The 24707-nt window shown below is 36.7% G+C and overlaps 1 protein-coding gene across 4 annotated transcripts in view; it reads right to left on the bottom strand.

Moving 5' to 3' along the window:
- CTNNA3 (catenin alpha 3) overlaps window positions 1-24707 on the bottom strand; it is a 1812800-nt gene that overhangs the window by 471432 nt on the left and 1316661 nt on the right. For all 4 annotated transcript variants that reach the window (XM_043926199.1, XM_043926196.1, XM_043926200.1 and 1 more), the window contains one exon: window positions 12014-12214. In XM_043926199.1, the coding sequence (XP_043782134.1) occupies window positions 12014-12214 (201 nt within the window). The remainder of the gene's footprint in view (window positions 1-12013; window positions 12215-24707) is intronic.

Genomic DNA, 24707 nt, shown 5'->3' on the forward strand with positions numbered 1-24707 from the left:
ATTTACATTTAAGGTAATTATTGATAAGTATGATCCCATTGCCATTTACTTTGTTGTTTTGGGTTCGAGTTTATGCACCTTTTCTGTGATTCCTGTCTAGAGAAGATCCTTTAGCATTTGTTGAAGAGCTGGTTTGGTGGTGCTGAATTCTCTCAGCTTTTGCTTGCCTGTAAAGCTTTTGATTTCTCCTTCATATTTGAATGAGATCCTTGCTGGGTACAGTAATCTGGGTTGTAGGTTTTCTCTTTCATCACTTTAAGTATGTCCTGCCTTTCCCTTCTGGCCTGAAGAGTTTCTATTGAAAGATCAGATGTTAGCCTTACGGGAATCCCCTTGTGTGTTATTTGTTGTTTTTCCCTTGCTGCTTTTAATATTTCTTCTTTGTGTTTGATCTTCATTGATTTGATTAATATGTGTCTTGGGGTGTTTCACCTTGGGTTTATCCTGTTTGGGACTCTCTGGGTTTCTTGGACTTGAGTGGCTATTTCCTCCCCCATTTTAGGGAAGTTTTCAACCATTATCTCCTCAAGTATTCTCTCATGGACTTTCTTTTTGTCTTCTTCTTCTAGGACTCCTATGATTCAAATGTTGGGGCATTTGACATTGTCCCAGAGGCCTCTGAGGTTTTCCTCATTTCTTTTAATTCTCTCATTTTTTCCCCCTCTCTGCTTCATTTATTTCCACCATTCTATCTTCCACCTCACATATCTTATCTTCTCCCTCAGTTATTCTACTGTTGGTTCCCTCCAGAATGCTTTTGATCTCAATTATTGCATTATTCATACCAGAGAAGGCAATGGCACCCGACTCCGGTACTCTTACCTGGAGAACCCCATGGACGGAGGAGCCTGGTAGGCTGCAGTCCATGGGGTCGCTAAGAGTCGGACACAACTAAGCGACTTCACTTTTCACTTTCACTATTGCATTATTCAACATTGATTGACTCTTTTTTATTTCTTCTAGGTCCTTGTTAAACATTTCTTGCATCTTCTCAATCCTAGTCTCCAGACTATTTATCTGTAACTCCATTTTGTTTTCAAGATTTTGGATCATTTTTACTATCATTTTTCTGAATTCTTTTTCAGGTAGACTCCCTATCTCCTCCTCTTTTGTTTGGTTTGGTGGGCATTTATTATGTCCCTTTCCCTGCTGAGTATTTCTCTTCCTTTTCATCTTATTTATATTGCTGTGTTTGGGGTGGCCTTTCTGTATGCTGGAAGTTTGTGGTTCCTCCTTATTGTGGAGGTTCCTCTCTGTGGGTGGGGTTGGACAAGTGGCTTGCCAAGGTTCCTGGTTAGGGAAGCTTGCATCAGTGTTCTGGTGGGTGGAGCTGGATCTGTTCTCTCTGGAGTGCAATGAAGTGTCCAATAGTGAGTTTTGAGGTGTCTATGGGTTTGCTGTGACTTTTGACCACCTGTATTTTAATGCTTAGGGTTATGTTCCTGCATTTTTGGAGAATAGCTTGGTATGCCTTTCTCTGAAACTTGTTGGCTTTTGGGTGTAGCTTGGTTTCAGTGTAGGTATGGAGGCTTTTGGATGAGCTCTTTTTGATTAATGTTCCCTGGAGTCAGGAGTTTCCTGGTGTCCTCAAGTTTTGGATTTAAGCCTCCTGCCTCTGGTTTTCAGTCCTATTCTTACAGTAGCCTCAAGACTTCCCTATCCATACTGCACTGATGATAAAATTTCTAGGTTAATGGAGAAAAGATTCTCCACAGTGAGGGGCACCCAAAGAGGTTCACAGAGTTACATGGAGAAGAGATGAGGGAGGACGGTGATAGAGGTAACCAGGAAAAGAGGGGGAATCAAAAGGGGAGTGAGCAATCTAGCCAGTAATCAGTTCCCTATATGCTCTCCACAGTCTGGAACACCCAGAGAGGTTCACAGAGTTACATAGAGAAGAGAAGAGGAAGGAAGGAGATAGAGGTGACCAGGAGGAGAAGAAGGGGAGTCAAAAGGAGAGAGACAGATCTAGTCAGTAATCAGTTCCCTACGTGTTCTCCATAGCCAAGAATACCCAAAGAGATTCAGAGAGTTGGGTAAAGAGAAGGGGGAGGGAAGAGATAGAGGTGACCTGGGGGAGAAAAAGCAGAGTCAAAAGGGGGAGAGGGCAATCAAGTCAGTAATCACACTCCTAAGTAAAAATGGGTACTGAATATTGGATTCTTAAAGGTACAAAATTGATAACAAAAAGCAAAGATTAAAAATCTAGAGTAGAGGTTAGACTCTCAAAAATACAATATTTTTTAAAAAAATCACAAAAATTATAAAAAATTTATATGAAATTTGCTTTAAAAATAGGGTCTTTTTTTGGCAAGGTAATAGGTTATAAAAATGAAAATTAAAGGAGTAATAAAGAATGTAGAAATTTTTAAAATTTAAAAATTATAATAGTAAAATATATCTAGGAATTTCTCTGGAGCTGCAGTGTGGGGTCAGTTCAGTTTCAGATAGTTCCTTGTTCCAGCTTATACTTCTTCTCAAGGTCTATTGTCCCCTTCCAGTGTAGTCGGTGCTTACTTCAGGGTTTTAATCTGTTGCACCTGTCATTTCCAAAGTGGTTCCCTCTTCTTTGTTTATCTTGGTTTCCTCTGTTTGCAAGGCTCTTCAGTGCCTAATTTCCACCCTGACACAAGGGGGTGGAAGTGGTCACTTATTTAGACTCACTTGTTCAGTCGTGCTGTGGGGAGGGAGGAACACTGCAAAAAAGTATCACTGGCGTGTGTGGGGAGTGCTCACAGTGTCTCAGCCACACTGGGTTTGTCCCCGCTCACGGCATGTGTGATTTCCCAGTCTACACTGCTCAGGCTCCAGGTTGCTCTGCAGGGGAACTGTCTAAAGTGGGCCCTGGGTTGTATGCACTTTCCAGGTCTAAATCGCTCAGGTTAAGATTCTTGGCTACTCCACAAAGGCACAGACTGTGTTGGGCCTGAGTTTTGTGCCCTTCCCAGGTCCGAGCAGCTCAGACAACCAGATGTTTGGTGAGCGCACTCTCCCCAGGTGGATGGTGTGTCTTATCACCTCCCCGGTCCCAGACGCTCAGTTTCCTGGGTGCACAGTGGGAGTGCCATCACAGGGGTGCCGTGTGTCTCCTCCAGGGAGCTGGTCTCTGGCTGCAACCCTCCTGGCAGATGTCAACCATCCAAGATCCCAGGAAGACTTAGTTAGTATCTATGAGCCTGCTCATAATTTGGTAGAGGATGTTGTCTCTGGGGTAGTGATTGCCCCTCATGTTTCAGCTCTGGCTGTCTCCCACCTGCCTTTCTGCCTCCAGTGGTGGATGGGTGGGTCTACAGCCAGCTAGCTCTCCTCTGGTATTCGCTCAGTCCTTTGTTCTATGAGTGGGCCTGGCAGTGCCTTGGGTTAGAGCTTTTCATGGGAAAGTTCTCTCTCTCTCTCTTTTATTTCTCCCCTCTCTTTCTCTCTCTCTGGCTATCCCACAGTTCGGGTTACTATCTCATGTTAGCTTCCTCAGATTGCCCTCAGTGTATTCAGGCCCAGTCCTTATCCTAAGCAATGCTGCCGGCACCTACCTGTTCAGCCTCCACTGGCTGGTGGTGGATGGAGTGTCTGGGTTACTTCTCTGCTGGGAATTGCTGTTAGGCACATAATCTGTGTGGTTTCTTTTTTTTTTCCCCTCCTGGTTTTGTTGCCCTCTGAGATTCCAAAACTCCCCAAAGACCCACCAGTGAGAGGGTTTCCTGGTGTTTGAAAAACCTCTCCTCCTTCATGACTCCCTCCGTGGGACGGGTCTCCATCCATAACTCTTTTGTCTCTCTTTTTATCTTTTATATTTTGTCCTACCTCCTTTTGAAGACAATGGACTGCCTTTCTGGGTGCCTGGTGTCCTCCGCCAGCATTCAGAAGTTGTTTTGTGGAATTTGCTCAGCGTTCAAATGATCTTTTGATGAATTTGTTGGGGGAGAAAGTGGTCTCCCCATCCTATTCCTCTGCCATCTTCAATGCTATGATTTTAGAAGGCATTAATCTGCTCTATTACAAAGAATGTCTAGTACAGAGTAACTTAAAATGAATAAAGTCAAAGTTCCCATCTCTTTAGATTTCAAACAAAATGATACAATTTGGTATAGTATTACAGTGTTTGAACAATAATATGATAGGATTACAGGCCTGTTAATACTTTGTCATTGTTGTTGTTAGAAAAAAAAAAAAAAGAAACCACTGAATGGTCCATTTTTCTACTTTTCACAAGATTTCATAGATACATGTCTGTTTATCTTGCCACTATCTTGGTTATAGAATCACATTCACATCATAAACTCTAAGGCACATCATCTCTGAAAGATACTTAGATTTAAAGTGGTGTCATAATATCTCATTTAATAAACTACCAGGCATAGGGCATTCTTTTATGCTTATTTTTAAAATTTTCTAAGCCACCTGAAAGAAATGGGTTTGGAAACAAGCTGCTGTTTGGGTGATATGGGGGGAAGCACTTCCATTGTCCCAGTATAGATAATGACCAACCATGTTGGTAAAATTAATTTCCCTTCTCTGGGTCCTTTCACTCCCTTGTTGATGCTATTCACCTCCTCCCCCCCACCACTCCCACTTCCCTTTGCTCACAAACTCCAAAGCCCTTTTTGTGCTGAGAAATCTGCCAGTATGAGAATCTAACTACGAGGCAGAATCTGTCTCCATAAAAGCTCAGAGGCCAGTACTTGCCCCTCTCTTCCTTGCTGATCACCAAGGTGTTGGCATTTTATTTAAACTCTGCTCATATGATGTGTCTGCTCAGGAAGTTGATTCAGGGACAGTGAAGCAAAAGCAGGCATTAGCTCTGGATTTATTCCAGTAGTTGAAGTATCTAGAATATGGTGGCAAATGAAAGTACCATCTGTGGGGTGCAGTGTCATCATGGTATGATGCCAATAATGGCATTAGATGTTCACTGAGGTCTTGGAATGGCAGCTCAAGCAAAGGTTCTTTGGGAATGACCAACTGGTTCCTAAATGCAGCAACCCCTGCAGTCTGTCTGTTTGCTTAATCTCTAGCCTTTGTGTGCTTGTATGTTTGTTTATAGTTAGAGTCTGTTGTTTGCAGTCTGGAACTGAAACTGAGACTTCATTCCTAAACTGCTTACATGTAAGTTATTTTACTTCCTATCTATTCCTGACACATTAAGGCCCATAAAATAAATCTGAGTTCATTTTTTTACAGAGTATGTGAAAACAGGATCAGAAAGAAAAGTGTGATCTAATTCTCTTACTAGATAATGTCTTATTTGCCTGGAGATCATGCATCTGTAGCTGATAATAGGAGTTCTAGGGTTTAAGAAGATACAAAATCTTTGCATGGTGAATATCCACACAGCAGGTCCAGATTCTTCACTTCCTCTCCCAATAACTCCTTCCCTTTAACCCATACCAATTCACCTCCTCTATTTATAATATATCCTGCATTTAGTATCAGCTTCACAGTTTCCTATTTTACATTTTCCAGATTTGGGAATGTGTCAGCCCCTCTTAATGATTTTTGGAAATCTACCCTTAAGTCCCCTACATTGTTTCCTTCCTTGACAATAAAATTTCTTCCAATGTGTCAGAATGTATTATTTTTATTAATAAGGATGTTACTAACAGTGACACTTTAGGTTATGCCACGTACCTTTCTTAATATCTAACTGTATCAAAAAGGTCAAACTAGCCTTTGCATTACCCAGTACACATAAGAGATTTCAGTTTTGATGGCACTTTTTTTTTGACTAGTTTATATTTCCAATAACTTAAAATGGCAAGATAAGGAAGTACCCTCAGCCTCTTCCACTAGACCTGGGTTCTATTCAAAGTCAAGTCTCTTTGGACAGAAAATAGGTTTTTCATTCAGAAGCTCTAGAGCATGCTTTCTTCAATTCACAATCTTAATTCAAAATCCTGCAGCAACAGAAGCACTTGTAAGGCCAGGGATCTCACTCTTCTTTAAAGAGGCTAAACTGTGGTTTAACTTCTGATGTTGGCATCACCAACAAGAAGACACTGGTTACCAAGATTGGCCAAGTGATCTGCAGACAGAAGTGGCTTATTAATGTTCTCTGACTAACTGTGTTAAAGGGTGTCAGATTAGGGCTGAAGTCAAAAGTAAGAAAGTGCATAATTCAGAGACCTGTCTCAGACTGCTACTGTGGGAAGGACTTTGTGAGCAAATGTTTCTGAATTTGAAGGCCCAGCAGCTACCCTTTACAGGGATTTGCTGGAACTACTAGTGAAATTAGGTTCAGTGGGATCATTCAACAGATGCAGTTCAAGGATGGTTTTGGTAAGTAATTAAGTACACAAAAGTCATGATCCCTTGTTCAAAAGCATGCTCAAGAACCTTTTAAGAATCTGACCCTGAGTTCTCTGAAAAGACCTAATATCTTACTCTGGACAGTAATCAATCACTCCCCTGATCTTTTCTCTGCCCCGGCCTTTAACAAAGTCCAGTGCTTTTGAGTTTTGTTTTTTTCTCACAAATTGAGATAACTTGTTCCCTTGCTTAACTGTAGTAGAATGTATCACCATATATCATCTTGTAGTGAATTTTAAATTTCAAATTGGGAGAATTACTTGGGTGCTTTTATATTTTCAATAGGGAAATATAAAAATAAATAGTGTGGTACCTTTAAGGATGTTATAATCTAGTGGGAGCAACTTGTGTGTTAATGGCTAATTATGATACAAGGCAACATGAAATAAGCATTAACTAGAGGACAGGCTCATCCATGGTAACACAGATAATGGAACAGTTAATTCTAACTGAAAGGGAATGAGAAGCTCCTGTGCAAAGGTGGTGGCATTTGAGAAAGTTACACAGAATAATTATAAGTTTTGAGGGACGACAGAGAAGAAAAAAGTGTTTCACTCCTAGAACAGAATTAGCATAAGCATATAGGTTCAATTCAAGAGATTTTTGGTTCTGTTTTGTTTTAATCTAACACCTGCAAGACACTATATAGTAGGCTATGGGAGAGATGCATACAGAAATGACACAAGTTTTCTTTTCTCCTATAGTTTAACTTCTGTTTAGAGAGAAAAGTCATTTCTATATGAATACATTTGAAGAGTTCATAACATATAGCTGACTGGAACAATGTAAGTGAGTGGCAAGTCCTTTAAAATCTACAGCACATGAGACCAAGACCAGCACTTTTTTCAGAGGAAGTAAAGAAAGATTTCTAGGGGATATGGAGGTATGAGCTGTTTCATAAAAGGAGGATAAAATTTAATATGATAAATAAGGGGTATGGGTATTCAAAATTACAGGTATGGCATGAACAAGATCTAAAGGCAGAAATAATCCTGGAATGCCCATGTGATTGTGAAAGCACCAGTCTAGAGTACAAGGTGGTTTTGGCCCAATCTAGGAAGAGAAAAAATAGAAATTCATGTTCAAGTAAATTCATTGCCTGAAAAATTCAGGCAGACAAATTAAGTGAGCAAAGCGGTCTGAGCATATTATGAAAGATAGTAAAGGATACTCTGGCTCCGGTTCAACCAAAAGAAAGACACCACTAGGCTCTAGCCATTATCTACAGCCATTATCATTCCTATAGTAAACTCTGCTCTAATGTTGCTAGACCCTCCCATTTGTTACAATGTGTCATTAAATTGAAACTATATATGTATAAATTAGAAATGTATAACTATATATATTCATAAGTAATTTTATAAATAAATATAAAAAATAAATTTTAGAAATGTATTTGTTATATATTATATAATATATTTATTATTATATATAAATTATATTTATTTTATATTTTATAAATAAATATACATATAAATTAGAAATACATACATAGTAGTAGTGGTGGTGGTTTAGTCACTAAATTGTATCGAACTTTTGAGAGCCCAGAGACTGTAGCCCTCCAGGCTCCTCTGTCCATGGGACTTCCCTGGCAAGAATACTGGAGTGGGTAGCCATTTCCTTCTCCAGGGGATCCTCCTGACCCAGGGATCGTTCCCGCCTCTCTTGCACTGGCATGTGGTCTCCTGTGTTTCAGGTAGACTCTCTACCAATGGGGCTACCAGGGAGGACATGTGCATATAAATATATATATATGTGTGTGTGTGTATGAATTAGAATGTATATATAAATTAGAATATATATAAATAAATTAGAAAACAATTCTTAAGATAAAACAAAATTTTGTTGGTCAAAACCTACTTAGACACATAAGACTTCCCTGGGTCACATCTAGTATGTGGCCCATTGATTTTTTTAATTAATTAATTAATTTATTTATTTATTTTTTTTGCCCATTGATTTTTAAACTCTGCTGAACTATAAAGGGTAAGGACGGCTGGAACTAAAGCTTTTGCATTATATCTGATGGCCATTTAAGGTTACAGAACATAGATGCAACATAAGGAAAGTAGCATGTTTTAACTAGGCACCAACAATGCCAGTGATTTGTATATGAAATCTATTAAAGGAAAGGGGATTGATAAGAATTCCTGACTGCTATTAAAGTTTTTAAAATGTTTTTCTAGATAAATTCATCTTTGAAGTCTATCTGTTGTTTATCCTGGTAACAAGAAAAATTTACAACAAAAATTTGGAGATATTTATTGGATCTGAATTCAACTATCTCATTTGCCTTTAAGAAGAAAAACTGCAGCTATAAGACTCTTCTCCATGCTAACAGGGAAAGGATTCAAGTTGGGCCTGAAGGAGTGCTTGATAAGTGACCCTTTATTTGCCAGCACCACTAGGTGCCAACATTGGATGCCACCATGATGTCTTGGTCAGGTTCATTTGCGTGCCTGTTGTGTCTTAGTCCACGAGCCTGGCTGACTTTGAAGCCAGGTGGGGTTTGAGTGTTTGCAATAGATGCTTTGGGTTTAGTCAGTTTTTGAATTGATAGTTCATAAGTCACTCACAAAAATATTATGTTAATTCACGCTTGGTTTAGGTTTTTTCCCAACCTAGTGTGAAAGAGTTGAAATTGATATTAAAAATGTAACTTCTAAGCTTTCACACTGCAATCCAGTGACTTGTTATTTAACAAAAAAGCTCATATTTTCTCTCTCCTCTCAGGAATTCCTGACAGGTAGAGGATCTTAGTAACAGGACAGAATTGGGTAGAATAAAATATTTCTCTTGGAGATTACAATATTCCACCTCTGTCTGAATGAAATGTAGCCTCCAGATGTTGCCTGTGTTACACTGAAAACCAGCTGCTAGATTTTAAGAGCAATGCAAATTCCTGAAATGTAACAGGGCTTCCTAGTGCTGAGAAAACACTTAGAAGAGTATCAAATCTTGAAAATGTGCTAATGAGCCACAAAGTCTGATTAAAGCAAAGGTGCAATGTTCCAAAAACATGTTTTGTGATTTAGTTAAGTATGGCTTAGGTTTCATCATAGATGTGAGTACTTTAAATGCAGAGTGTGCAAAGATAAGAAAGTCTCAGTAATAAAAACAATTCACAATAGCTCCTTATTAAGTTATTTTCAGAAAAAAAGTGTTAAGATCTGAGAACTGTATAAAAAAGGAAAGAAAGAGAAAAGCAGGCCACATATGCAGACCATTCACTCACTAAAATATGAACTATTAAGGCTTCATAACATAAAACATGACATTTCAAATTACTTAATTTGATGATTATTTATAAATAATAAGCCCAAGTTATGAGCAGATGTGAACAAAGATGAACATCTTCTGTTACTTAATTGTGGAGGATAGAATAGTTGGAAGTATTTTTCATAGACAATATCCCTCTGGGAGAGAAAATCCTCACATATTTCAGCTTTAGTTAAGATCAAACTGATCTAATTAGCATTTTCATCTAATTTATTGCTCAGAATTCCCTTTAGTGAGGCATGCTTTTGATAAATTTCAAGGAATGCTGTTTGCAGAAAAGTTTGGAATTAGACATATAAAACCAAAATGAGAAGTTTTTTAAGATAAGCCAAAAATTATCTAGAAAACTAAAATGACAAAATTGGAAGGTCATAAACTATATTGTTATGTTAATAAGAAGATATAACTTACACAGAATAATTCAGGATTATTTTATATTTATTGTATTTGGGACACTGGACATAATTTACCTGGAGAATTTCAATTAAAGTTATACACAACTAATTAGAGAAAAAAGAATTTCTCGCTCTTCTGAGTGAATGATAATGCTGCTATATTGGTTAGTTATCTTGTAAGATCATTATAAATCATAGAGGTATTGAAAAAATTATAATTAAATGTGTAAATAACTTTGTTTCATTTTTCTTTTCTGATTTCAGATGATAAAAATTCATTATGAATGAGTGTTCCCACAACACATTTCACACTGTGGACACTTCAGAATTTCACTTCCACTTCTTTGCATATGCAGAGATGGACTCCACACTATGGAGAATGAAACTATAAATTTAGTACCTCAGACAGGCATTATGAATATAAGAATGTGTTCACAACACATTACCAATATGATTACAAAACAGAAGCAAGATGTAGACACAATCTTGGTAGACTTTACCTAATTAGTTTCCTATACAACAGTTTTCACTTGACTGGAAAGGGAACCACTGATGCATTACTCTTTTTACTTACAATTCTATTCCCAGAAGGTAGGAAAAAAAAAAACAAAACATATAATGCTGTACTTGATTTTGACCAATGAGAAAGAACCAATTAAATTTAATTTTAGGGAAGAGATGCTGAACTTCTCTAACACAATTATATCCTTAAGCACACCTCATTGATAAAGCAACTACCGTGTACCCTATTTGTGACACTAGGGACTTTTGAGGAATTAGTATTAGAAATATCATTATCAAGGGTTGCAAATATACCTCCTTCCTCTTTCCTTAGTATATCTTAAGCGTTTCATTGCTTTAGAAATATTTTTAAAGACATAATGAGGAAACTATCCATCAAGATTCATTAATAATTTCAACATGCTAGAAAAAGAGCAACGCTAATCATCAGTTTCCTACCGGCTTTATTAAGCTTACCTTGTGGTACAGTTCTTCAGAACTACCCCTAGTGAAGGTTAAGAAAGCTTATGTTTGTTAAATAATTTCAAGGAGCAGCTTCCTCTTTACCCAAATCACCCATCTTCATTCCTTCTACTGTTCTCACAAAATAAGTATGTACATTCAAATTTAATATATCCTATATTTAACGTGAAGAACAATTCTCTAGGGAGAACCAATGATTTAAGTAAAGAATTTCAAATATTTTAGGAATCATGGGTCCATGATCACCTCATGCTATGAAGTAATTAATAAAAAAAAAATCAACCTGAGGTTTTCACAGATCCTAAGGAATTTTTTGCAAGTAAAACTACTGCCATAATGACATAAAAATAGTTGGTTGTCCTCATTTAAATTGCATCCATTGTTTCTGAATTCATATGAATTCAAATGCTTCTTTGAATTTTCTGCAAGTTTCTTAACAGTGCTAAAATAAGACTGCCATTTAATGTGTGATTCAGAAACTAAGCATTTACTTGTTGATTTCAGAAAATATTAACTTGGGTGCCACAACCAAAACAAAATCTTGGATCCATATTTCTTAAGTAATCAAAGATTATGTGAAAGAACAAAATGGTGGTGTTTTGCAGAGACTGGGAAATAAGGCAGAAAGCATTTCTCTGGAGACATAGGACACATTTGCTCTGCTTAAGCAAAGTAAACAAAAACCTGGGGCATCAATCGTACAGCTAAAAGAGGGCTTGGAAACTATAACATACTTATCACATCTGGCCTAATTATATGTCCTAATAGCTCTAACATTAATAAGCATTCATACATGGTTAAAGGCTGTGAGTAATTTATAGAATGCATATATTTATAAAAAGTTTTTTTTTTCTCTGATGAATATATTTACTCCCCAGAGATAAACTTAAAGTCACATGACCACAGGATTTAAGCACCTATCAGATAACAGCAATCTATTTCCAAGCAAACCACACAGACTGAGATTTTCTTTCCATATGGAAGAATATTTGGTAGCAATGTACGTGCAAATATTGGGAAGAGAGCCACTGTAATTAAGGGCAGAGACTTACCAGTGCTTGTCAGAAAGTTCACATTTCTCATCACACCTTCCGTGTAAGCCCCTGGCTCGTAACTGTCCATTTCACCTGTGACAATGTGAGCAACTCTTGCTGCCCGTCCTCTGATAGCACCTGCAGCTCGGTCTAGATTATCAGCATCCTGGTCTCTCAAGGCTATGATACATTTGTTGACATCTTCTAAGATATGGCTCTCTGTAAGTAAACAGATCAAATTAGTTTAGTGGGTTTGTTTCATTTTGTTTTTTTAATCACACAAATCTAGCATACTGTGTGTGCGTGCGTGCTATGTCACTTCAATTTTGTCCAACTCTGTGTGACGCTATGGACTGTAGCCTGCCAGGCTCCTCTGTCCATGGGATTCTCCAGGCAAGAATACTAGAGTGGGTTGCCATGCCCTCCTCCAGGGGATCTTCCCGACCCAGGAATTGAACCTATGTCTCTTAAGTCTCCTGCACTGACAGGAGTGTTCCTTCCCACTAGCACCACTACTGTAATTCATGTTAATTTCTGGTTGCACATTGGTACACATTGGGAATGAAGGGCATTGACAACTAAGAAGAAAAAATACAGACAATTCTGCTTATTCCTTTTTTTAAAAGCACAACTCGTAAAATAAAAACTTTGCATTTTTATCATCAATTCTTATAGATTGTATCTGATTTTAGATTCTGATTCCAATAGATTAGATTTTAGATTTGAATGGTTTATAAATGGAAATTAAGGGAAGATTCTATATTAAAACAAAATAAAATATATAATGATGGAACCGAATTCTAATTAAAGCAACATTATGCAGATTATCAAACTATACTAAACATAGAGAAAGATAAAACTACAGCATTCCATTCAACTACTATTCATTGATGTAAGCTATTTAATACAACTATAGAAAACTTATAAATTAGGAAATGATGAAAACTGTGAAATATATAAATTTTATATTGTAAAGCAGCAACCTCACTACAACTGTGAAAAGACTCATATATAAAAAGGGCTTTATGAAGATTGATTGACTTGAAGAAAATGAATCCCAGAGAAACTTGCTCACTCTAAAGAGTAGCTCCAGACTTCTTTCCCTCCTTCCTTTTTTGCATGATTAGTGCATGAAGACAGCAGAGAGTTATTAGTATAGTACAAAAATGTGATTTTCTTTCTCCTATAAAATGATTAATGCTCCCAGACAAAACTAATGAGTGGAGCTGAGTAAACATGTGGGATATCAACAAGCAATGATATTTCTAAGAAATTAAAAGGATATTAAAATAATGGTTTCTGTCTTTATTAAATGAATCCCCACCCAAAATATTTTAAGCCTCTATTACTTTAAAACATGCACAGAAAACAACTACAACAAAAAAGGCCTCAGTAATTCCATAACATATTGTTAACTTTCTCACTTTCTCTCTCCTCTTTGGACTTGCCGATTTTCTGCAGATAGGCTACACAAGACAGACATTCATAAGGCTATTTCTTTGCAGAGTCACACCTTCCTCCTATTGTGCAAAGCATAAAATCCCAACTATCAAAGAATATGGTCCCCAGTGAACTTCTAAGACTTGATGTCTACTAATCCTCTGCAGGCCTCTTAGGCTTCAGTTATATTTATTTTATAATTTTCCACACCTGCCATAATTTTTCAAGCCTCTGTGCCAGTGAGCATACCAGAACCTTGACCAAGACGGCTCTTTTGGGTTTCTAGACCCAACTTCACTTGGGTCTATATACGTGTTTGTGTATGTACGCTTTTCCACACCAACTAGCAACTCTCTGTACACCAACTAGGTGATCTGGAATTCAACTCAATTTCAACACTATCTACCTGGAGATGTGTTCTTTCCAGGTGGCTCAGACAGTAAAGGATCTGTCTGCAAAGCAGGAGACCCAGGTTCAATCCCTTGGTCCAGAAGATGCCCTGAAGAAGGGAATGACAACCCACTCCAATATTCTTGCCTGGAGAATTCCATGGACAGAGGAGCCTGGCATACAGGAGTGCTACAGCCCATGGAGTCACAAAGAGTCAGACACGACTGAGCTACTAACACAAACACACACATACACACACACACACACACATCTGGAGATAGCATCAGATTCCACAGGTTAAGGGTTTTGGTCTCACAAGACTACCACTGTACACCCCTACTACAGACAACAATCATAAGCCAAGATTTTTACCTCTGCTTCTGACTAACTGTTACAAACTAAAGGTTCCCATGACCCCGTCCTCAGACTTCAGACACCCATCCAAGTTGAGGTTGCTACATGTATTTCTGACTAATTGACTATAAATCAGAGGTTCCCACAACCTCCTTTTCAGGCATGATTAATTTACTAGAGTAGCTCAAAAAACTCAGAGAAACATTTCACTGACTAGATGTAGCTTTTATAACTCAGGAATGGCCAGATGGAAGAGAAACAGAGAGGAAGGATAGGGAGAGACAGAGTTTCCATGCCCTCTCCAGGAACATCACTTTCCCCAGGTCTCCATGGGTTCACCAACCTGGACGCTCTCTAAACCCCATCATTTGGGGATTTTATGGAGGCTCTATTTCATAGGCTTGATTAATTAAATCATTGGCCATTGGAAATCAATTCAGCCTCCAGCTGCTCTTCCCTCCCCAGAAGTAAAGAGGAGGAACTGAAACCCTCTACTCACTTGGTGGGTTCACATCAGGTGGCCAAAATATTGGAGTTTCAGATCCAGCATCAGTCCTTCCAATGAATATTCAGGACTGATTTCCTTTAGGATGGACTGGTTGGACCACCTTGCTGTTCAAAGGACTCTGAAGAGTCTTCACCGGCACCAAAAGCATCAGTTCTCTGGTGCTCAGGTTTTTATACAGTCCACTCACATCCATACTTGACTACTGGAAAAAGTAATGTCTCTTCTTTTTAATATGCTGTCTAGGTTGGTCATAACTTTTCCTAAAGGAGTGAGGTCCTTTATTTCATGGCTGCAGTCACCATCTGCAGTGATTTTGGAGCCCCAAACAATAAAGTCACTGTTTCCCCATCTATTTGCTGTGAAGTGATGGGACCAGATGCCATGATCTTAGTTTTCTGAATGTTGAGTTTTAAGCCAACTTTTTCACTCTATTCTTTAACTTGTATCAAGAGGCTATTTAGTTCTTCACTTTCTGCCATAAGGGTAGTGTCATCTGCATATCTGAAGTTATTAATATTTCTCTCAGCAATCTTGATTTCAGCTTGCGCTTCATCCAGCCTGGCATTTCACATGATGTTCTCTTCATATAAGTTAAATAAGCAGGGTGACAATATACAGCCTTGATGTACTCCATTCCCGATTTGACCAGTCTGTTGTTCCATGTCCAGTTCTGTTGCTTCTTGACCTGGATACAGATTTCTAGGAGGAAGGTAGGTGGTCTGGTATTCCCATCTCTTAAAGAATTTTCCACAGAATGTTGTGATTCACACAGTCAAAGGCTTTGGCAGAGTCAATAAAGCAGAAATAGATGTTTTTCTGGAACTCTCTTGCTTTTTCGATGATCCAGAAGATGTTGGCAATTTGATCTCTGGTCCCTCTGCCTTTACACAATGCAGCTTGAACATCTGGAAGTTCACGGTTCACGTACTATTGAAGCCTGGCTTGGAGAAATTTGAGCATTACTTTGCTAGCGTGTGAGATGCATGCAATTGTGCAGTAGTTTGAGCATCTTTGGGATTCCCTTTCTTTGGGATTGGAATGAAAACTTAACTTTTCCAGTCCTGTGGCCACTGCTGAGATTTCTAGATTTGCTGGCATATTGAGTACAGCACTTTAACAACATCATCTTTTAGGATTTGAAATAGCTCAACTGGAATTCCATCATCTCCACTAGCCTTGTTCCTAGTGATGCTTCCTAAGGCACACTTGATTTCGCATTCCAGGATGTCTGTCTCTAGGTGAGTGATCACACCATCATGATTATCTGGGTCATGAAGATATTTTCTGTGTAGTTCTTCTGTGTATTTTTTCCACCTGTTCCTAACAACTTTTGCTTCTGTTAGGTCCATATCATTTCTGTCCTTTATTGTGCCCATCTCTGCATAAAAAGTTCCCTTGTTATTTCTAAATCTTGAAGAGATCTCTAGTCTTTCCCATTCTATTGTTTTCCTCTATTTCTTTGCACTGATCACTGAGGAAGTCTTTCTTATCTCTCCTTGCTATTCTTTGGAACTCTGCATTCAAATGGGTATATCTTCCCTTTCCTTCTTTGCCTTTTGCTTCTCTTCTTTTCATAGTTGTTTGCAAAGCCTCCTCAGACAGCCACTTGTCTTTTTGCATTTCTTTTCCTTGGGGATGGTCTTGATCACTCCCTCCTGTACAATGTCATGAACCTCTGTCCATAGTTCATCAGGCATTCTATCAGATCTAGTCCCTTAAATCTATTTCTCAGTTCCACTGTATAGTCATAAGGGATTTGATTTAGGTCATACCTGAATGGTCTAGTGGTTTTCCCTACTTTCCTCAATTTAAGTCTGACTTTGGCAGAGTTAAGGAGTTCATGATCTGAGCCACAGTCAGATCCCGATCTTGCTTTTGTTGACTGTATAGAGCTTCTCCATCTTTGGCTGCAAAGAATACGATCAATCTGATTTCAGTGTTGACCATCTGGTGATGCCCATGTGTAGAGTCTTCTCTTGTGTTATTGGAAGAGGGTGTTTGTTATGACCTGTGCCTTCTTTTGGCACAACTCTATTAGCCTTTGCCCTGCTTTATTCTGTACTCCAAGGGGAAATTTGCCCATTACTCCAGGTATTTATTGGCTTCCTACTTTTATATTCCAGTCCCCTATAATGAAGAGGACATCTTTTTGGGGTGTTAGTTCTAGAAGATCTTGTAGGTCTTCATAGAACCATTCAACTTCAGGTTTTCAGCATTATTGGTCAGGGCATAGACTTGGGTTACTGTGATATTGAATGGCTTGCATTGGAAATGAACAGAGGTCATTCTGTCGTTTTTAAGATTGCATCCAAGTACTGCATTTCGGACTCTTGTTGACTATGATGGATACTCCATTTCTTCTAAGGGGTTCTTGTCCACAGTAGTAGATATAATGATCATGTGAGTTAAATTCACCCATTCCTGTCCATTTTAGTTAGCTGATTCCTAACATGTTAATGTTCACTCTTGCCATCTCCTGTTTGATCTCTTCCAATTTGCCTTGATTCATGGATCTAACGTTCCAGGTTCCTATGCAATATTGCCAATAAAGTCCTATGATGGACTTTACTTCCATCACCAGTCACACCCACAGCTGGGTCTTTTTTTTTTTTTTTTTTTTTTTTCTGCTTTGGCTCCATCCCTTCATTCTTTCTGAAGTTATTTCTCCACTGATCTCCAGTAGCATATTGGGCACCTACTGACCTGGGGAGTTCATCTCTCAGTGTCCTGTTCTTTTGCTCTTTCCTACTGTTCATGAGATTCCCAAGGCAAGAATACTGAAGTGGCGTGCCAATCCCTTCTCCAGTGGACCACGTTTTGTCAGAACTCTCCACCATGACCAGGCCGTCTTGGGTGGCCCTACACAGCATGACTCATAGTTTCATTGAGTTAGACAAGGCTGTGGTCCATGTGATCAGATTGGTTAGTTTTCTATGATTGTGGTTTTCAGTATGTCTACCCTCTGATAGAGAAGGATAAGAGGCTTATGGAAGCTTCCTGATGGGAGAGACTGACTGATACGTACTTCTTATTCCAAATCATAATATCACAATTGCCAATCCCCTCTGGCCTGCTTGCTCATAATATTCTTTTAAAACACTAGTTAAATGCCCTGCCTCAGGACAGGCAAATTCAGTTCCATGATGTTTGGGTTTGACATAAAATAGTTTACATGTTTTCATTAGAGTTTCTTTCTGTGTTTTAATGATGTACAAATGAAACTATTTCTCCAGTAGACTGGCAAATAAATACAAGTGCAGGAATTTTATCTTATTCCTTGAGGTATCTAGCCCTTGGCACAGTACAGGGCATCTGTCAGGATAATGTCTATTGAATGAATGAATGAATTCTTCTTATAAGACGCACCTGGGGATAGTAAATTATTTTGTCTAAATCCTAAATTATGGGTTATAAACATTGTTAGACACATTTCTGTAGCCTTAAATTTAGTCAATTTAACCAATATTAAGGGCAGTAAGTTCATTTGAATAAAAAAGATTAAGTACTGAAAACCTTCATTATAAATTCACTGGAGTTTTAACCTAATTTGTAGCATTCAGTTATGAATGTGTCATTAAGGCTTATAATAAATCCAGGCACAGTCCCATCTCAACAGAAAGCACATGTGTATCATCACCATCATGTTTCCCCTGGAACTGAAGTACAAGTATAAATGTGGAAGGAATAATAATTACCAGTTTTTAAGAAATCCACAGATGCACCCTTTAATGACACATTAAGAAACTGTTACTTTTCAAGTATGCTGGTAAGATTTAAAAAAATAAAAAGCAAACAACATATATGTACTCAATAAATGTTTAATCTGTATTCACTATGGTTGCTTAATTTTAGATTGCAGAGCTGTTTTTGCTCAGTTCTATGAAAGTGAAAAGATATTTAGGAAAGAAAAAACATTGCTCATTCTTAGAAGATTAATGATCTAATAAACTCAGTAATTTCTGTTTAATTAAAGGTGATATCATAGCTGTCATGAACTATTTTTTTCTATGATTTTGCACAGGAAAAATGCACAAAGGATATTCACTAACAATGATTAAATGTTCACTTTTTCTATAAAACAAGGCAATATATACTTACAAATTATTTTATTACTTTAAGCAGAGAATAAAAAATATAGTAATAATTTTTCTGATTCTTTTTTTCTTGGCCTTATAGAAGTTTGTGTGGTTATTGCTTTAGATTGAGCAACACAGTCAAAAGCCGTGGTGTTAATTATGGTGAAGAATTATAGAGGTAGAGTCAGATATGAAAATAAAAACCTTACATGAAATACAAATGTAAAATAAGGGAAATAAATGACAAGAGGCATGTAACAGAGTTTCTCTGAAGCAGTTATATTGAGAACATTGGAGATGATGACTAAATGATCTTTTGAATTACTAATATTAAATATAGCACAGAAACATTAAGAAAGGTTTTTGCAAGATTTCCATTATTGTGACACTTTACCATTATGCTGAATGTTTCACAAAATGCCAGCAACAATTATTTGCATGAAATGCTAAACATAGAGTGCCAGCAAAAGAAAAAAAAAGAATGGGCACCTCCCACATACACAATAACTAAACATTAAGCTAATTTCTTAAAAAAAATTATTTCTTTACTAGTCATATTTCAGGTGAATTTAAGTAATTAAAAAGGCCTTCATGATAGCTGAATGTTTTAGGTCTAGCTTTATAACCCCACATCTTTAGCAAGGAAATAAAACACCAAATACTCTGTGAAAAACTTTCTACTGATATGTCTTAAGTCTTTGCTGTTGGAATGAGTTTACTCTTTTGTTGTTGTTGTTTAGTCATTTAGCCATGTCCAACTTTTGTGACCCAATGGACTGAAGCCCTCCAGGCTCCTCTGTCCATGGGATTTTCCAGGCAAGAATATTGGAGTGGCCTGCCATTTCTTTCTTCAGGGGATCTTCACCTCCCAGGGATCCAATGTACATCTCCTACATTAGCAGGCGGATATTTTACCACTAAACCACCAGGGAAGCTCTTTAGACATATGAAAATCATTAGGAATTCCACTTCCAAATTTACTTTTTTCTCAATTACAGGCATACCTGAACTCAACAATTATGTAATTTTTACAATGAAGTTTAAAGGAAAGAAAATGTTATTATAAAACAAGTATATTCAGCAACTGTTGACCCTTGAACAATATTGGGGTTAACTGGTATATAACTTGTAGCTGAGTCCCCATATCCCCAGTTCCTCTGCAGATTCGACAAGCCCCAGACGGTGTAGTACTGTGATATTTACTATTGAAAATTATCCTTGTGTAAGTGGACCTGTGCAGTTCAAACCCATGTTTTTCAAAGGTCAACTGTATTATACATTTTGAAGGATTGGTTGAAAATATGTCTTAATCGCTTCAGGGTGTCAGCTTAACATTTGATTTGGGGTGAGTGATGAAATGTCCTAGTATTACTGAAAATCCTGAAGCACATTATTTTAAGAGCATAGAATTGCTGAACTACTAGCAATTTCTATTGCTCATTTTATAGCTATTCTGAGATGCAAAGGGTGATTTCTGTTTTGCTGGAAAACAGTAATAAACAGGGCAATAAAGGAACTGATCTTAGATGACAAGTTATTTCATTTGTTGCAGACTTCTCTGGGTGATTCCATCTCTAGTCACTGCAGCAAGTATAGCCACAATAAAATTTTGAAATACATATAAATGCTTTCTATGATTTTTAATTCTTCAGTTTTCTACAAAGATAGAACTTGCCTCAGGGAGAGTAGAAACAAACAAAATCCAGTGAGAAGTTAATTTATTGACTTTTAACCTCTAAAGCAGAATTGTATAAATCCATAGTCCAAAGAACAGACCTAAAGTGGAAGCACATTTCTTTCGCAAAAGCCATACTTAGTTGAGGGGTTGTTGTTCAGTTGCTCAGTCGTGTCTGACTCTTTACAGCCCCATGGACTGCAGCACACCAAGTTTCCCTGTCCTTCACCACCTCCCAGAGCTTGCTCAAACTCATGTCCATTGAGAGGTAAAAGTTGCTTTCTTTTAATTCCCAAAGCTGGGCTTTGAATAGATCAATGGCAAAACCTAAAGAGGTAGAGTGTCTTTGCTATAATCCATTGAATGGGGAATAATATACCACCAACTGTTTCTTCCCCTGATAAATGCATATGTAAAACAAAATTCTGAGAAGAAGAGAGAAAAGAATATTTTAATAAAGAGAAAACTTTTATTCTAAAGAGACTGTGTTTTAAGCCAAAAGAGGTTAGAATTCTATTATTGGCAAGATAAAGATTAGCAGCCCATTGTACATGAGCTCAGAGATTTAACTAATTTTAATTACAAGAAAATAAGTTTCCATATTTGCACACTTGGATCTATACCTGTAAATTTAAAATTCGTTACATAGGCAACTACACAATAATTTTATTTTCTGTTTTAACAAAACACATGAAGCTAAAAAGCCAATGGAAAACACCAGCATATGTTAAATTGCTGTTTGTGTATCTACCTAAAGGTGGCCAAAATATCTTTTTAGTAAGATTTGATCTTGAAAATTGTTCTCCAAATTAACTAATATCCTACATAAAGATTTAGGCAAGTGCTATTTTGAGAATAAAGAACATGTATGTAGCTAAATGCAAAACCTTTTGAAATTTTGCATCCCTTTTCTACATCCTTAAAACCTTCCTCTATCTCCTTTCCTGAGACTAAGTATTATGATGTGTTAGAAAATGTAGATTATATAGAAGATAAATAGGCAAATCCCTGTCTGTGAAAGGTTTACAATCCAATAACCAGGAAGAATTACTTTCTGATTTTTTAAAAATTTTAGTTTAAGTATATTTGATGTAAAATATTATATAAGTTGCAGGTTTAGAATATACTGATTTACAATTTTTGAAAATTTTACTCAATTTATAGTTATTATAAAATACTGTTAAGAATTACTTTCTTTCATCATCTTTTATTCTTCCCCAAAGATAATAGTCAAAATTATCCTTTCATCTTATCATTTTATCATCAAGTTTTGTTAGTCTTTATCAGTTTGTTAAATTTTAAAGTTTGCTCAATTTCACTATAAGCCATTTATTCTTCATTGGACCTGAACCAGCTCAACTTACTTGACACACTTCTGACAGCAATCAAAAGGAACATAAAGATTGTTATTCCCAAACTAGTTCTTTACCAAACTATACTTAAAGGAATTCTGAAGAATTTATGCAGATATAATTCTATAGAAATAAAACATACACAGAAAGCCACTGAAACTTTCATATTTCTTTTCATAAGTCTTAAGTAGGCTGTTATAACAGTTTTCTTTGTGAAGTAAAGACTAGTTAAAAGCTTAAAAACAGGCAAAAGGTACTCCTGCTTGTCCTCAGACATTGAGAGCCAAGCATACCTGGCAGACATCTAATACTCCATCAGTGTGTATCTTTTTTCCACCGGCTATTTACTATTGGTTAGGAAATTTTACAATTCTGTAGATGCTCAATTTGTTTAAAAGAGATAGCAAAGCCAGTAATTCTTGGCCCATACGAATGCAAATAAATGTTTGACAGAGATGGGAATAATTTTTATGGAAAACAATACCCTAAAGCTTACATTTTTACTACTCTGTCAGACGATTAGCCAGTTTTTCTCTAAGATATTTTATTTAGCCATTCCTTCTTTATTCAATTCTCTTTAAACAAACATTATTGTGTCTCCCAATAATAAACTTATAACACTTTAAATCTGTAAAAATCTTGCTTTCGATTTTTAAAAATTATACATTGTGTATTTTGTCTTGGTAGCTACTAATTTTTCAAGTAGTTTTTCTATCCAGGGGAAAAATGTGAATGACAAATTAAATGTGGAATCATAAATCTACATGTAAGATGCAAAACTTTAAAACTCCTAGGAGAAAATCTAGGTTAACTTTGAATTTAGAAATGGCTTTTTAAATACTACACCAAAAGTAAAAAAAAAAAAGAAAAGAAAAGAAAGAAAGAAAAATTAACAAAGTGGACTTAACAAAAATTTGAAACATCTGCTCTGTGAAAGGCACTGTTAAGTGAATGAAAAGGCAAGCCACAGATTGGGGGGGGAAATGCAAAATACATCTGCCAAAGGACTGGTATTCTAAATCTACAAAGAATTCTTAAAATTCAAAAATAAAAATAAAACAAAAATATCTAAAAATGTTAGAATAAGATACGACCAGACACCCAAAGAAGACATACAGATGAGAAATAAGCATATGAAAATAGGCTTAACATTACATATCATCAGGGAACCGCAATTAAAACAGTGAGATATGCAATTAAAACTGCACAACTATTAGAATGACCAAAATTCAGAACCCTGAGATACCAAGTACTGAGAGATTTTGGAGCAACAGGAACTCTAATTCATTGCTGTTGGAAATGCAAAACTGTATGGCCACTTTGAAAGCCAATTTGGTATTTTTTTTTTTTTAATAAGACCTAACAAGCTCTTAACATATGATCTAGCAGTTGTGGTATTTACTCAATGTCCTTGGTATTTACTCAAATGAGTTGAAAGCTTACATCTACACAAAACCTTCACATGAATATTTATTGAAGTTTGGCTTATAATTACCAAAACTTGCAAGCAACCATTCTCTGTCAACAGTAGAATGGATAAGGAAACTGATATACATTGATACAATGGAATATTAAACAGCAATGAAAAATTAAACAGCAATGAAAACAAATCAGCTATTCAATATCAAGCTACAAAAAGACATGGGGGAAATTTAAATACATATTAATAATGAATGAAGTCAATACGAAAAGGTTACATACTGTAGTATTTCAGCTATATGCCATATTGGAAAAGGCTAAAACTAGGGACAGTAAAAAAAAAAAAAAATTCAGTGATTGCCAGGGTTTTATTGGTAAAAAGAGAGGAATGAATCGATGTAACACAGGGGATTTTCAGCATAGTTAAACTATTCTGTATGATACTGTCATGATGGATACATGTCATTATTACATTTATAAAATTCATAAAATTTATAACACAGAGTGAACCCTAATGTAAACTATAGTTAATAAATAAATATTGGGTCAACAATTCTAACAACAAAGGAGATTCTTCAAACATTCAGTATTCCGTGCCAAGTCCACTTTAGACCTTTAAAAAGCACTGTGTTCAGTTTCTAAACTGGAAGAAAACTATTAATGTTCAATCTTACATACTCAATATCATTCATAATTTACAAATATCTACAATTAATGTAGCAGTAGTTTTGAACATTCTCCAACTTTCCAAGAATACAACCAAGAAAAAAATTTGATCCTTTCCCTAACTCTTTCTTAGCTTTTACACAGTAACATCTCTGATCACCAATTTGCTTTTTAACAAATAATTCTGGAAAGCCTGTTTTCCATAATGTGTACATGTTAAGGAACACATGCACATTATTTCATCAAATTCTTATAACAATCCTAAGGAATAGGTCTCTTATTTACATTTTTTTAAATTAATAAACCTTATTTTTAAGGGAAGTTTTACATTCATAGTAACATTGAGTAGGAAGTATGAAAGTTCCTACTTACCCTGTATCCACAGTCTCCCCAATATCAACATACTCAACCAGAGTAGTATATTTTTTATAGTCCATGAATCTACACTGACACATCATTATCACCCAATGCTCATAGTTTGATACATTAGAGTTCACTCTTATTATTTTACAGTCCTTGGATCTGAACAAATGTATAATGACATATATCCACCACCATAGTATCATGCAGAACAGCTGCAGTGCCCTAAGAATTACTCTAACCATTCACCTATCCCCCTAACCCCTGGCAACCACTGATATTTTTACTGTCTCCATAGTTTTGCCTCTTCAGAATGTCACATAATTGGAATCATGCAGTATGTATCTTTCTCAGATTGGCTTCTTTCATTTAGCAATATATACAAGCTTCCTCCATGGCTTGCTGGCTCATTTCTTTTTAAAACTGGATAATATTCCTTTGCTGGGATATGCCACAGTTTATTTATTCATTC

This window comes from Cervus elaphus, chromosome 15 (genome assembly GCF_910594005.1).
Source record: "Cervus elaphus chromosome 15, mCerEla1.1, whole genome shotgun sequence".
Lineage (NCBI taxonomy): Eukaryota > Metazoa > Chordata > Mammalia > Artiodactyla > Cervidae > Cervus > Cervus elaphus.